Genomic DNA, 16,380 nt, shown 5'->3' on the forward strand with positions numbered 1-16,380 from the left:
ATGACATCACATTTGTCATGATCAACCTTCGTGAAGTGGATATGCTCCTTGATTGGGTCATTCTGTAGGCGTTTCAGTAGTTTCTCTGACCGATAATTTGAGTTCTCATATCCATTCAGTTTCAGTTCCTCGACATAGAGCAAGCGCAAGGAAGAAAGCTGTAGAACTTTATTCTGCTGGATGACCTGGGTTTGAATGTGTTCCAGTACTGAGTTGAATGCCTTTTCATGGGCGGCTGACATGCAAGCCTGCTCCTTTGGTGCTTCGGCTCTGTGAATCGCACGCTCATAGTTGTAGAATGCTGTGCGGAAAGCTTTAAAACATGACGGATGGTGTTTGGCCTCACATGCAAAGAGGTCTTTGTTTTTCACCTTTCGATGGAGTCGATAGAGACCCATTTTCTCAGCCCGTGTTTCGATTTGCTCCCATGCATTTTCTTTGTTTTTAAAGGATGGGAAGGTTGTAGGCCTCTCAGTATTGCGATGAGCATCTTTGGTCTCAACTTTCTCACAAAATATACACTCTGGCGGGAAGATGGGTTCAGCAGAACCTCCTGGTTTACGAGGAGAGTGATGCCATGATGAGGTTGATGGCCCTGGTTCTGTATCATCTCCCAGACGATGAAAGTGGCGGACAAAGTGCTTATAACACTTGCTGTGATATCCTACTCTTTCTAGGTCATCAGGAAGAGTTGCCGGGATCTGATCACATACTGATTGCATACGACATGGGGAGTCATGCGGTTGGTTGAGACGTCTATCCCGGATCTTTTGAAGCAGTTGCAGTTTTTCTGAAGCAGATCCTTTAATTTTACGGAGGGGCGTGAAATCCCCATGATCAGACATGGATGGTACATGAAGGATGCATGTAGGAGGAGAGCTTTGGGCTGCAGGTTCTACACTCCGTTTTCTTTTGGGCATGCTTGCTGTCGATGTCTACCATCACTGTTAAATGACAAATAAGAAATCACGAATGATGTTAAAAGTGCCTGTGAAAGGAGGCTCTGAGTTTTCAGTGAGGTAACAGAGGTTCTGAGTCATGTTCTACACTAGGGTACTTTTTAGCTGACTAAACCATGTTTAGTGGCATCAAAAGTGCTAATAGCTAAAACATCTAAATTCTTCCACACTAACGTTAGCTATCTAGGCCAATGAAACATTGTGCTAAGTTACTGTAGCTAGCTCAGCTGTCGTGCCTCTTTCTGGTTCAATTCATATACAGAAGTCAACAGATATGTCTCATGTTTGGCATTAACAAAAGTTTAAGTTACACCGACATTAGGAACATACTGTACATAGATGAGGCTAGCTTTAACGTTAGCTAACATGGTGCTAGCTGGCTCAGCTGTTATTCTGCCTGTTTATGATTTCATGCAGAAACTGAAGTCAAGAGTGTGAGTAACATTATAGTTAGCATCTTACCTGGCTAGATTGGAGGATGAATACCAAGAACAACACACAGATGGAATGGAAGACTGAACTTTCAACTGAGGTATTCAATAACATCAACGTTACCAATTGATACGAGCGCGCGACATTACCAATTGATACGAGCGCGCGAGCGCGCATGTTACATGGATGGAAATGTAAAATGGCAGCTATAGCAGCACTAATTTGGATCTCTAGTCTGTCATTTCTGCACTGTGATTGGATAACATAAAAAAATATGTTTGGGAGTTAACAGCAGGAGTTGGTAGATTTTACGTGGGCTGGGTGAGAAACCTTTAAATAAGCAAGTGAAAATCTCTCGCAATACAAAGTCAATGGTGGGAAGAAAAGTTGAGTGGTACCAATGTTACTGCCAATGTCCCGCCCCTATGCAAGACTCAGGAGCATCTTGTTGACATTTAACCTTGAAAATACCTGGGTTTAGACCCCTTATGTACCATGTTAAGTTATCTGCAGTATTAACGTATCCTTATCATTTGTAAAACTGATTATTTTGTAATTACAGCATTAATATGCATACTAGTATACCATAGACACATGTAATCATGTTATGAATAGTTCTATCATGATCTATGCCCTTCAAAACATGGGTCTAGACACCTTCATTTTTCAATTATCTGCAATATTGGCTGAGATATGTCAAAAATCGTTTTTTTGATAATGGCAGCAGTAATTTGCATAAAAATGGTATGTGGGACATTTTTTCAGCTTGGGGCCATAGCTAGTCATTTTCTACACATTTTTTCCAATCTAGAAACACTGATTAGAAGTATATCTCCGGGGGGTGCAGGGGGACCTAGTCTTCCTACTAGACTAATAACGATGTCCTTCAATCAATCATTCGGGAGATGTTTGTTTAATTTAAACCTTTTATTTAATTTTAACCTATTAATGTCATTAATACCCTCTGCTTTGAAGGACAGGAAGGAAAGGGGCAGCCCGGAGGACAAAGTAGTGATGGTGTGATTGTCACAGCCAAACAGAGACAATGGTCCTTTGTCTTTTTTTTGTTATTATTATTATTATTATTTTTTGTTATTTTTCCCTGCTATTGTGTATTCATTGGTCCTTTTATATCCTTTTAGCAATGAGGCCCATTTAAACTATTTTGACATGTACATCCGTTTACACCCTAACTACTTTTGGAACGTACCTTTTGGACCATATTTACTTATAAACCTTTAAATCCCTATTGACCCCTTACACCTGTGGACCCAAGACCTCTTACACCTGTGGTTTTAGACCTCTTAAAGACCTTTTAGTCTTGAATGACCCTTTCGTCCTTTAAGACTTTCAACACTTTAGACCTTTACACCCTTTAGGCCACTTTCATCCCTTAGACCCTTTGCACCTTTAGGGTTTGTGGGTCCTTTCACTGGACAAAAAGTAATGGAACATTTTTCATAAATTCAGGACCCACTCATCCTACATAGTTTTCACTGAGCAAAATAATTGTTACCTATCAGGCCTTTCAGCCACCACGCCCACGCGCCCATGATTTCACATCGAATCAAACTGAAAATCAACTTTTATCACCCAATCTACCCCACCTATGACCACCCTCCAGAAGATGAGTGTCTGTCCCACTTGGGACTATTCATTATATCATTGTTGCTGAAAGTGTTTTGCTCGTGATGGAAAGTGGTTTAATTGGCCATGTGGGTGTGTTCGACCAATGACTGTGGTCATTGCACCCAGACCTATGCTCAGAATCGGCCGTTGCCATTTTGAGCAAAGCTTGTAAGAATGGACCGTGGGATGTTGTCCTGGAGTGTTTTGGTTTGATCCATCGGTGGAGTTGTTGTGGAAAACTTTACGTGGTGTCGCTCATGGATGAACCATGGTGGCCGTGGGGATTTCGTTTTAACTAAGCATTGTTCTTTTGTGTGTTTGTGGTTTAAAACGTGACAGCAAAGCACTCATTCCAAGTGTCTTCCTGGAAATGCATACACCCGGTCCTGCCGGATCGTATGTTTAAAAAGGCGTATGTGACAATTTGATGTGCTATCACTCAAGGATGACAGTCACTGAGTGGTTAATTTATCTGTCTGTTCTTTTTAACTCAACTGGACTATGTCCAGCTGAGTTTTTGTCGACACCCAGTGTCCGTCGTCTCGTCCGTCGTCTCTTCCGTCGTCCAGCTGTCTGTCTCTGTCTGTCTGTAAACAATTCGCCGTCTACGCTCTAAAAGTCACAAATATTGATCAAATTTGATGAAACTTGTTATGCAGCATCTTTAAGACATAAACTAGTTTGGGATTGCATTTGGGCGTTGCACGCCAAAAAATGGTCGCGGCAGGGCAGCCATATTGAAAAATCATTTTTTGTCAATCTGGTACCTCCTAATGTAGCTAGAAGGCTGAAACTTGGTGTGTAGACAGTATGTAACAAATCTCAACACATATAATAAATTCAAGTCTGAAATCTGAGAAAAGTAAGTGTAGTTTTACTTTTCATGCCTCACTTAAAACTCAATTTTTTCTAGTTTCCTGTTTAAACATGAGATACCTTCAACGTTACTGTACCTCTTTAGCACATACAAACTGTATAGTTTGTGGTTCTATTATGCATATTCTAACCATATTGATATAGACCAGTTGAGTTCAGGTTCCCTGGAACCTCTAGTTTAAAATGTTGTTGTTTGCCGTTGCTTCAGGCAGATAAAGGGGCTTCGCTGCTGCAAACAGAAAAGGACCTGAGGACGAAGGCCTCAGGTTTGTGGGTCGAACGTCGGACCCGGTTACAGCGTCACAAGGATCTGCGGCACGGCCTTGAGCGCCTCGCACTCTGCTTGGGTACGCGTCCGAGTTCCGACTTGGATAGGTCTGGCCCGGGCTCTTTGCCACATGGGACGACCAGCTCTGTGGATTCGATCTTGAACTGTCCGTCGCCATCTTTGAGTTACTTGGCTGAAATGGAGAAAGAGTTGCAGAAGATTGAGGAGGAAAAGGTGGATTTTAGTGGTGGGAAATCGTGGTGTAACCTTGTTCTTCTTTGACATGTTCAGTTTGAGATATGCATGCATATGTTAAACTGCCGTTGTGGATGATAATTCACTGTGGAATGTGTTTTTTTTTTTTTTTTTTTTTTTTCCTTAATTCCAAATCCCTTTGGTTTTTCCTTTGTGCAACAGTCGAGGAGAGAGGCTGTGGTTTTATCATTACGCAAGCAAATTAATGGAATCTTGATAGAGCTGGAGGAAAAGCCAGATGATAGCATGGAGGTGGAGACGACGGTCGAATGTGGCCTTACAAATGATGATCTGCAACGGCTCAAAGATTCCACAGAACGGGTGACGTCTTGTTTTTTTTTCGCTGGGCAGGAATGATCATCTCATTTGCTTCCTTTATTCTCAATTAAGACTTCAAGTTATTCATCAATGATTTATGATTAGAGCCTGTCCGATACATCGGTTTAACCGTTCTATTGGTCATCATTCGGCTTAAAACAAAAAATAAACATCCTGAACGTTGGCCTTCCTTAATCATGTCTGACTCACTCGTATTGTGTATATCTTGCAAAATCAACCTAATTATTACCTCCCCCACCGAAGGTAGGTGGAGGTTATGTTTTTACCCCTGTCTTTGTGAAGAGGATATCTCAAAGTTGAGGACAGATTCGGACAAAATTTGGTGTAGAGGTTGTATATGTGACAAGGACGAAACGATGAGAATTTTGGTGAAGATCCGAATCCAGATCTGGATCTGAGATTTTTAATAGGTGATTCTTCACCATTGAGAGTTGAGGCAAAAAAATGATATATAGCACGATATCTCAGTTTTGGATGGAAAGTAAGGGCTCCCAGGAGGGTCCGGGGGTTACCCCCTGAAACATTGTATCCCTACTCGTCCCTCATTTACCAACCGATTGATCTGAAACCCGATACAGCCCTTCTACTTGATGGTCTGCAGTATCGCGTCCTCTTACATTTTTTTTTTTCTTTTTCTTTTTGGATCAGGTGGGTTCCCCCAAATTAGAGGTCTGAACTACAACCTCTAGAGATGACAGTCAGCCCACTCAGGGCTATTTATTATTTGATGTACTGTTCTGCAAATGTTGGACCTATTTTATTACCCTTGCCAGAGGAGAGGATATTGCATTTGGGTTTTTGTTTGTGTGTCTGTCCACACGGAACGAGAATGCTTTTCTCTGTAACCTTTGGTCCGATTGCCAAGAAATTTTACCATAGGAGCACCTCCACCTGTATGATGTTTTTTATGATAAGTATGACATCATAGGTCATGTGGTATGGATGCCATCTTAGAATAAACTTTCCACCTCTATCTCCAAAACCACTGCATTGGAAAAATGAAATATGGCTTATTGTCAAGTACTCCTCAAAGGGAACAACATATATTCATGATGATGTCATTGGTGTCTTCATTTTGACGTCGTAATTAGACAAGTAGGAACGGTTGATCCAATCAGTTTGAAATTTCTTGTGCATGATCTACACACAAATTGTGCGGGAGAATTAAACTGATGTCACCAGTCACTTGGTTCAGCAGCCATATTTGATTGAACATAAATGCATGTCATCAATAAACCACACAAACGACAAACACATCCTGGCGAGGGTCTGCAATTTCTGATTGCTCTTTCTTGTTCCATCCTATTTTTATGCATTGCTTGGTTATCTTCCAAAAAATATATCTCCCAAACAAATCAATTGATCACTTTTTTTAAAACAAATACTACGCGGCCCAGTGGGTTACGAATCAACCGCAAATGTCAATTAGTTGACCACGTGGCCTGGGGTCTACCGTCTAGTCTAATCACCGTTTACCTGGGGGTCACGTGGTTTTATAGCTGGTGAAAGCGTCCTTGATTATGCACTGTTCAGATCTTAATTGGATGCAGCCAACCAAAACTGCCAGTGCACATTGTACATCGATTGGAGCCAACACCCCAATGTCCCAAAAGAGCCATGGGACGCTGACCCAAAAGACTCCGAGGATGCAAAAGATCCCGAGGGAAGCCTTATTTAAAAATATATATTTAAAATACAATACTGAATCCAGTTTTATAAAGAGGACGTCATGTGTCACGCTTGTCTTATGAAAGCGGGTTTGTACAAAATAATGAAAGAATGTACAAAAACACCCCACAAAATACACCACACACATCTCCTGGTGAAGGCCTGCAATCTCTGATTGCTCTTTGTTCATAGTAGAATACAAGTTAAATGTTCTTTCTTGGATTGATGGCATTTTCAGATCCCAAGGGTTCTACAAATCCCATGGCCTCAAACTAATTGAGACGAAGCATTTTGCTTCGTCTAACACAGGACAACCACATCCGAAAGCTCCTGCTGCTAAATACGTTGCCATGACAATCAGGAAAGCAAACTTGTAAAGATCCCTAACTCGCAGTGGTAGTACTGTATAAATAAAAAAGGCAAATTGAAATGAACGACAACCCCCACATCCCTGGAGGCAAGAATGTTGCCTCAAATTAGTTTATTTATGTATTTCATTTGTGTGCATGTACAATGGGTGTACTGCACGTGCAGACAGACTCAAAGTTAACCTTGTTGTAATGTTTTCACTATGCAGCTGGAGCAGAGACTGGCTGAAGTGGAATCCAGTTGTGCGACCCTGCGGACGAGGCTTTGTGAGCTGTGGACACAGTTGGACGTGGGAGAAGACGAGCGTGCGAGCACTGCGACACGCACTGCAGGCACTTCTGAGCGTGTTCGTAAGCTGGTGAGTGCACCTGTTTTGCTATAATTTGTTATTCTGAAGCGAGATTATTTTATAAATATTTACAGAGCGAAGTTAATTGTTGTTAACATCCTCTCCAACCCTTCCCCCTTCCAATCGCCCCAAATGAATGAATGATCGTTTTTAAGGCCATTTTCCCCGCTAGAGCGGGGGTTAGCCTTGCGGGCCCCATGACAATCATGCTTCCCTGTTTGAGGCAATGTTTTTATGGCCGGATGCCCTTCCTGACGCCAACCCTTAGTCGCCTCTTACGATGCGCAGGGATACGGTGTACCTATTCTAAACCAGGGTACACACCGGCCCCAAATGTTACCGGATATTATTTTAGGAAATCGTAATTATTTTAAGACAAACATCTTTTCGGCTATAACTCATGGCACCTTAATAAATCCTTGTACATTGCTCGAAAATCGTTATTTCTTCATTTTTAGTTTGTATTTGCAAGGTCGTCAATCCAGAGTACCGTACCATGTCCTCACTTAAGTGTGCATTGTAACAGCTCGAGGATGAGGTTGGCAGGCTGACTGAAATGAGGAGAGCGCACCTGGGGGATGTTATTTCTCGCGTGAAGCAAGGCATCGTTCAGGAATGGGAGCGTTGTTGCTATGGTGACAGTCAGAAACAGGCATTTGTGCCTTTCCACGATGGTAAGTGCCTTATATGGGTGAATAACTCTGATTTGATTTGGATACTTAAATGGCAGTGAATTAGCGAAGTGAAACGTAAATGTAGCTCCTCTTCTGCCCCGCCCCCCACCCCCTGATTTTTATTTTATTTATTTTAATTATATATTAACATTTGTTTATTTATTCCCTCCTCCCCCCACTCCTCCTTTCCCTTTCACATATCTTGTATAAAACGTGTTTGTTTGGAAACCAGAAGTTGCTTTCCCATTTCGATTTTCAAATGTCAATGCAGTGTGATGTGACTGGGAAGGGAGGGGAGATTTGTTGATTTTTTTTTTTTGAATGAAAATAATTGCCTTAACTGTTCTAAATTAGTCAATTCAAAAGCTACCTTTTCAATGGATAAGCCATTGTTTTACTTTTCTAAATCCTTTTCATTTTGTCAATGAACATTCATTTATTTACAGTATTTACTTATCCCTCAAAGATATTATAGAAGCTCTGCTTTGTTTTCCTTTAATTTGAAATATAATTAGAACGGCACTGAGTAGGGAGCACACTTCCACCAGACTGACCGATTACGTTTTGTATCCCACTGATGGGCTGGATCTGGGTTCGGACATTAACCAAAAGCTAATCGGCCTGTTGTCGCCTAACCAACCCATCCACCAAGTTTTGTTATAATTCATCCACAACTTTTTGTGATATCATGCTATATATCGTTTTTGACCATATCACTCAATGGTGAAGAATCCCCAAAAAAAAAAAAACATCCGCATCTTCACCAAAATCTAATCGTTTCATCCTTATCACACACCCATCCTGTACACCAAATTTCGTCCGAATCCATCCACAACTTTTTGAGATATCTTGTTTACAAACAAACAAGGAGACGTCATGCAGAGCACGATACTTGCAAAATCCACCCCTCCACCCACAAAAAAAAGTTGCCATCAAATTGTTGTCCATTTCATTAAGATGAATGTTGATCTTGATCAAAGCTTGGGTCAATTGGATTAAACTTGATGATTTTTCAGATGAAAATAGATGATTTTAGATGTTGAACCGTGAGTTTGACCATTACACCACCTCCACTGGGGTCAAAACGGGAAAATAATGTAACTCTTTTTGATATTGGATCATTCATGATGGAACCTTTTGCCATCTTTCAACTTTGCTTTTGGAGGTAAGCGTGGGGATTTACAATAGTGTGCCATGGGCTTTGGTTTTGTGCACCATGGAGGAGCTTGCCCATTAATTGTATGCACTGTACATGGGGATTTTAACTTGTGATCACAACATTTCCTCCCCTCCCCATCTCTTCTCCTTTCCTTGCCTGATCCTTGGCTGCTTTGACCACCCACAGATTATGTCTCTGAAGAACGACTGTCAAATCTGGAGCAAGAATTGGAAAGGTTGAAGTCAGAATTTGATGCTGGACAGGACCTCTACCTGGGCCTGGCTCGTTGGGACCGTATGTGGCAGCAATTTACGGAGATGGAGGTACCTTCCTATGCTCCCACTGACATGTCCGTCTTTATCCTTGTGCTCTTGGTGTTTTGTCTCCTTTGTGTTTTGCATCACTTCCACAAGAGGGCCCATAAATAGCGGATAGCTTTAACATTGATGGTGTATATTATTGTGGTGTTGTTTTTGCTCGACTTGTCTGCATTCGCAAAACAATAGGTGGCCTCAAACTGAGAGCATTGCATAATTGTTGCCATGGTGACATTGGCCGTCAGGTTGCTTGACTGTGTCCCCTTGTGAAGTAGCGCAGAGCTGGAGACCCGGCGAGGTTAACCAACCGTGGTGGAGCACTCTTGCGTGAGGAGCAAGAACGGAAGTGCCTCAAGCGAGAGCTTCCCAAGGTTAGGCCCATCCATTGCCTGTTGCTATCTTGCGGCGGAGTGGTGACCCATCCAGGGATTGTACTCCTTAGCCAATGATACAGCCTCGGAATCCCTCTCCTCCTCAAGGCTTGAAAGGAATGGCAACGATTTTTTCCTGTTGCCTCCTTGCACGTCTATCGGCAGATCATGCTGGCACTGTGATAGATGCTCACCAAACTCTTGCTTTTTGGACTAAGGCTCTCGCCTAACATTTTGATGGTTGTGTCTGTTATGGGAGGCAGTAGTTCAACCTTTTACCTTTGATTCAACCTTTTTTTTTTTTCTTTTTTTTTTTTTTAACATTTGAAAATACAGTTCTTTAAACACGCAATTTGAGGGGTGTGTGCGTGCATTTACCCCACACGCACAAAGAAAAAAGTGGGGTTAAGCAATTGGTTCTTCGTCTGTCTGTCCGTCTGTCCACAAACATCAGTTTATGACAGAGGAGCAACTTTATTTCAATGGAATGTTACATTTTGAACACGAATCAGAAGCGAACCTGCAGTTTAGCAGAGCTTTGTCTCTGAATCTCATCCTTTCTGCACATGCTTGATCGGGAGCGAGGTCATATTTTTATACTGTCTGGCAGTCAAACAAAATTGGAAATAATTCCAAACAGGACACTTACTGTTTTTAGGAACATCATAAAGGACACATAACAGGCATGAAGACCGAGTGTAACGTGTTGGATATGGTGGCATAAAAAATGCATCAATGGCGGTAAACTTCCGAATTAGGATTTATTTATTTTTACAACCTTTACAATCTTTATTCTAAATGAAATGTGCACTTTAACACTGGAACACAAATAGTCTTCAAAAACCTCCATTTAGCTGTACTTGGACAAAATATTTCGCCGTTTTGCATCATCACGATCGATCATATTTGCCACTTCCAGACCTTCCCAGTGTCCTTGTTTTCCTCAAGATTGCATGGGCTAAGGTGTTCGACGAACTCTAGTTTTTGGTTTGTTTGGTCTTTTTCATTTTTGGACAAGGGAGTCGTGTGGTCAGAATTTGGGCGAGCAAAGACAAAAATCTATCAATCTGCCTGTGAATGGAGAGGAGCAGACTTTGGGACTCGGCCACCTGTTCGGTTAAGTCACATGATGTTCTCATTTATCAGTTGGAGAGTGAGCTGAGTGCACTACTGGTGGGACGTGCCATCTTTCCCTGGGGAAAACCGTTTCCTGAGCTGGTTGCTTGCTGCTGGGCCACCCTGAAAGAGGAAAGGGAGAAGGAGAAACAAGAAAGAGTAAGAGACCCCCTATGATGTACCTATTTAAAGCCTTTGTATGCACTTGGGTGTGCTGCATATTGGAGCCTTTGACCCCCTTCCTTTTATTTTATTTTACTCCATTGTTATAGCAAACTCCTTTATGAATTTTTATGCTGAATACATTTTTATTTCCAAAGTTTTTACCTTTCACCATAATCCATTTGAAGGAGTAGTGAATAGATGTAGCTCCCCCCTGCCCCCACTCCTTTAAAAAAAAAAAATTCCCAAGAATAACACCCAAAACCTCGATCACATGCATTTCTGCAGCAGTTAAAGCGTGCGCAAACCCTGGAGAACGAGGTGGTGTTTGGAACTTTCCCACGCACTCCAGGAAAGCGTCGAGGGGGAAATGCTACAACACCTGGGAAACACAGAAAGGTAGGGACTGTTCCTGCACCAATAACCTATCTTTATTGACATTGCCTCATTGGTATCTGAGCCTCCAACTACTATGGCTTTTTATTATTTTATTTTTTTTAGAAATTTTAAGGACCTGTATCTAATATGTCATTCTGTATCCTGTCACAACAACACAAACAACATGCATTTTAAGGCCATTTTCCCTGCTACAGCAGGGGTTAGCGGGGGTCTGTATCCTGTCATTCTAATATATATATATTTTTTTTTATGTCTGTATAACAGTAATCATGTAGAATGACCTATAACAAATTGCGACAGAAATGCTCCTTTTTTCATGAACTCAAGTACGCATCTGGTGAGTGACAACATACTTTAATCGGCCAAAGTCGGGTCAGGGGAAATTTGTCCAATTAACATAAATCAAAGATGGCATCCAAAGCGAATTTCTGGCCATCTTATCTCCAAAACAGCTGACTTAGACCATTTAAATGTGCTATGAACAGAAAGGAAAGTGACCCTAATCGGTCTAAAAAAACGTGTTATAAATTGCCATTGACATCACCGTGATGTCGTAATCCAACATGGTCTTGAAATTGGGCCTCGTGCTAATGAAAAGGACGTATCTGTTGAAAAGTAGGTTGTATACTCGTATTTTGCAGTTACAGTGGAGTCGTTTGTGATCTCATCAACCTCATTATAGGTCGCAATCCATGGTGAGTTTGGGCAGCTGACCCTTTTACACTCTGCATGCACTTGAACAGTCTCGTCCATGCTCCCTGCAACTAGGCCTGTAACACCCTCCTTTGCATTTACATCGGATCAACTTCAAGAGAGCATCAGGTGCGGGTGACAATACAAGTCATGGAGCGAATCCAATTGTACAAGGCTCGAATGAATTGTTGGTGAATGTCCATCCCTATTCCTCAGCATCCAAACGGTCACCTCTTCCCATCCACACCTGCACCTGAAGATAGACGCAGTAAGAATGGTAGCGAGCAGCATCTGATGTGTGAGGGAGCATTTGAACCTCGACGCTGGTATTGTAGTTTGCGATGTTTTCCGCAAATCTTCTGCAGTGCAATGAGTCCAAAGTCTCGTCCAATGGCCATCTCGCCAGCCTCATCCACTTGTGTAGCCAATGCGCTATCACAGGAAATGCACGCTGGCTCTCGGAAAAGAGATTCCATCTGAATCTTATTTAATGCCACCCCTTTTCCTTTACCAAACAAGCGCGAAGTTGTTGCATCCACACACAGCACGAGCAAATGGAAGTAGATGGCACACTTCCGATCCAAGAGTTTGTCACAGGACGTCTGTTCCACCTACGGTATTTCGCATTCGTTTTATTGGACTTGGAGACGAGTCCTTTTGAATCGTCACCTGTGGGGTGACAAACACGAATATATCAGTGTCACTGCCAATTACTTCTGCACATGCAGCCATAGACATTAACCATCTTGTGCTTTTTTTCTCTTCCATGCCACATTCACGAGTAAGCCCACCAATAGTTCTCTTGGTCCTCAAACATTTGTTCAATGGTCAAATCTCGAGACATTCCTGCCCAAAAACGATCAATCCTTCGGGCAATGAAATGACCAACTTTGATCTTTTTGTGTACTTCTGTGTTTATCTCTGTTCCTCCGTGCATTGAATGTAGATATAAGCTGACTTGTTGTAGTTGGAATGATCGATGTCGGTGAGTCATGGAGTACTGAATTGTGCGGTTTCCAATTCAATGTTCGTTCTTCTTTCATGAGCTTGTGAAGAACATCATTGATGTGCATTTCCAGTAACCATAAATGTCCAATGGAGTGATTTTGCCATTTTGGCCTTCTGTTTTTCCAAGGTTTCACACACTGTGTACTACAGTGTCAGAACAGAGCCTGGTGATGGTTTAATGGTTAGGGTGCTGGCTTGGGATGCCTAGGATCCTGAGTTTGAATCCCGGTCGATCGTTGAATTAACGCCAGGGGGGTTGACTCAGCCTGTCATCCTTCCGAAGTCGGCAAATTGAGTACCAGCCCTATCTCTCAATGGTGAAGAATTGCTTTTTTAAATCTCAGATCCAGATCTGGATTCGGATCTTCACCAAAGTCTAATCGTTTCGTCCTTGTCACATATGTACAACCTCTACACCAAATTTTGTCCGAATCTGTCCTCAACTTTGAGATATCCTTTTCACAAAGACAGGGGTGAAAACATAAACTCCACCCACCTTCGGTGGTGCAGCGGTTTCAGAGATATAGAGGTGGAAGAGGCTGGTGGTGGAGATAATAATTATTTGATTTTGCAAGATATACACAATACAAGTGAGTCGGACATTATTAAAAGCCAACGTTCAGGATGTTTTTCTGTTAGCCGAATGATGACCAATATAACTGTTAAACCTATGTATTGGACAGGCACTAATCATAATCAATGATAAAGAACTTGAAGTCTTAATTGAGAATAAAGGAAGCAAATGAGATGATCATTCTCGCCCAGTGAAAAAAAACGACGTCACCCGTTCTGTGAAATATTTGAGCTGTTGCAGATCATCATTTGCAAGGCCACATTCGACCGTCGCCTCCACCTCCATGCTATCGCCCGACTTTTCCTCCAGCTCTATCAAGATTCCATTAATTCGCTTGCGTAATGGTAAATTCACAGCCTCTCTCCTCGACTGTGGCACAAAGGAAAAACCAAATGGATTTGGAATTGAGAAAACAAAACAAAAAGAAAAACAATTCCACAGGGAATTGTCATCCACAAGGCAGTTTACATATGCATGCATATCTCAAACTGAACATGTCAAAGAAGAACAAGGTTATACCAAGATTTCCCACCCCTAAACTCCACCATTTTCTTCTCGATCTTCTGCAACTCTTTCTCCATTTCAGCCAAGTGCTTCAAAGGTGGTGACGGACGGTTCAAGATGGAATCCACGGAGATGGTCGTCCCATGTGGCAAAGAGCCCGGGTCAAACTTATCCAAGTCGGAACTTGAGCGCATACCCCAGCAGAGTGCGAGGCGCTTAAGGCCGTGCCGCAGATCCTTGTGACGCTGTAACCGGGTCTGACGTTCGATCCACAAACCTGAGGCCTTCGTCCTCAGGTCTTTTTCTGTTTGCAGCACCGAAGCCCCTTTATCTACCTGAAGCAATGGCAAACAACATTTTAAACAATTCCAGGCATGTAGATGAGCAGTATGACATTGAGAATGCGTCAGGAGGTATGTTTTCTTTCCCCGGACGGCAGATAATGTCCATGTCTGACAGTTGGTGTCACACACTGAGGAACCATCCTTTTTGCCTACTCGATGGCGTACAAATACCCTGCGTGATGAACCAAAGATTTCAAATTTTGATTCATCGGTCTATAAGACCTTCTTCCAGTCTTCAGTAGTCCACTGGTGGTGCTTCATGGCCCGGGCAAGCCTCTTTTTCTTATTTTGCCATCTTAGCAATGGCTTTCTTACTGCCACTCGACCTGTCAAACCTGCAGCTCGAAGTCTTCTCTTCACAGTTGAAACTGAGACTTGCTTACTTCGACCAGTGTTAAGCTGTGCTTGAAGCTGTTCTGTGAGCAGCCTATCACGCAAGCTGTTGACTCTCAGAAACTTGTCTTCTGATTCTGTTGTGGCTTTGGGTCTGTCAGACCTCTTCCTGTCAGAGTTTTCTCCAGTTTCCAAGTGCCTTTTGATGGTGTAGGAAAGTGTACTCACTGACACCTTGACTTTCTTTGCCATTTCTCTAAAGGAAAGACCTACACTTTTAAGGGTTAAAATGGTCTGTCTGTCTTCCTTTGTTAATTGCCTTTTTCTCGCTATTATGATAGCAATATACTACTTCCTGCAGTGCAATATTGTCCAAATAATGCTTCAGAGCAGGGGTTCCCAACCTTTTTTGTGTTATGGCCCGCTTGGCTCCCAGAGCACATCCCCAGCACCCACCCTTCTTTTCGCGAGGGTTGAGCGGCGGCGCGCGTGTAAGCAGGCTAGGGCGGGTCTGGGGGCATGCCCCAGACCAAACAATTCGAAAAATTTCGTTGTCCCAGAATTTTTTTTATTTCTAGATGCTCTGTGGTGCATGCTGAGAGGTGGTTTTTCCTTTAATTCGCTATTTTGTTTGTATGAGAATTTGTAAATTATTACACAGAAAATGAGGAATTCCAAGTAGCCAACATGAACATATAGTTCCATCGTTTTTTTCTGTTCCTACTGGCTCCCAACTACATCGTTTTTGAAAGAAGCAAACAAAGCAACGTCGCTCGAATGATGCATGTTTGATATGAGATTTTAATATTATCAGTAGCAACACTATGGACAGCATAAAATAGAACTGTCACACAAGAAAACAGTATGAAAAGGTTCCAAGTCAAGAATATGTGAAAACTAAAAACCTCTGTTGTCTGTATTTAACGCAGTGTGTTATAATCTCACAAAAAGAAACTCTATTCGACAACTCAGGTAATCAAAACTAGGGACGTGGTGCATGCGCCGTAAAAGTGAATTAAAAACTCAGTGGGAAGGCTGAAATTGCATTTTAGCCACCAATTGGGGTATCCGTGGTTGTCACAGTCAGGGCACAGCGGAGGTCATCTTACATGTGGAGCCGATTACGCTGTTTCGATTTGATATTCAACAGCGTGGAAAACCCCGCTTCGCAGAGATAGGTAGACGAGAATGGCAGAAGCACCCGGATAGCTATCTGGCTGATATTAGGGTAGTGACCCATTCCCACCCAAAACTCCGTCAAGCTCTTCTCTTCGAATGTGTCTTTGGCAAATGAATCGTTTCGGAGATCCTGGAATTCATCTTGCATTGCCTCCGGCATGCACTCCACGCAAAGGTTGATGGAAAAAGGATTCCTCACACTTTTCGCCTCATTGTCGTCTAAATCAGGAAAATACTTATGAAATTCTAGCTCCAGTGACTGCAGATGCTCAAGAATGTCAGTTTTCAGTACAGGAATCAAGCTCTTTTCCCATGCTGTCGTGCAATTCAGACATTCTTTTGAACACAGCAATGTTTCCTGTGTTCACTTTCCTGCACCAGTTTTGGAGCTTGGCAACAAATC

At 42.3% G+C, this 16,380-nt stretch overlaps 1 protein-coding gene across 2 annotated transcripts in view; it reads left to right on the forward strand.

The window, feature by feature from the left end:
- Positions 1–16,380, forward strand: part of LOC137439522 (protein regulator of cytokinesis 1) — a 59,603-nt gene that overhangs the window by 27,248 nt on the left and 15,975 nt on the right. For both annotated transcript variants that reach the window (XM_068135352.2, XM_078768066.1), the window contains 8 exons: positions 4,105–4,398; positions 4,582–4,740; positions 7,004–7,153; positions 7,671–7,818; positions 9,164–9,300; positions 9,570–9,665; positions 10,812–10,940; positions 11,232–11,342. In XM_068135352.2, coding sequence (XP_067991453.2) covers positions 4,105–4,398; positions 4,582–4,740; positions 7,004–7,153; positions 7,671–7,818; positions 9,164–9,300; positions 9,570–9,665; positions 10,812–10,940; positions 11,232–11,342 — 1,224 coding nt within the window. The remainder of the gene's footprint in view (positions 1–4,104; positions 4,399–4,581; positions 4,741–7,003; positions 7,154–7,670; positions 7,819–9,163; positions 9,301–9,569; positions 9,666–10,811; positions 10,941–11,231; positions 11,343–16,380) is intronic.

The sequence above is a fragment of the Myxine glutinosa genome, chromosome 14 (genome assembly GCF_964187855.1).
Source record: "Myxine glutinosa chromosome 14, kmMyxGlut1.1, whole genome shotgun sequence".
Taxonomy (NCBI): Eukaryota; Metazoa; Chordata; class Myxini; order Myxiniformes; family Myxinidae; genus Myxine; species Myxine glutinosa.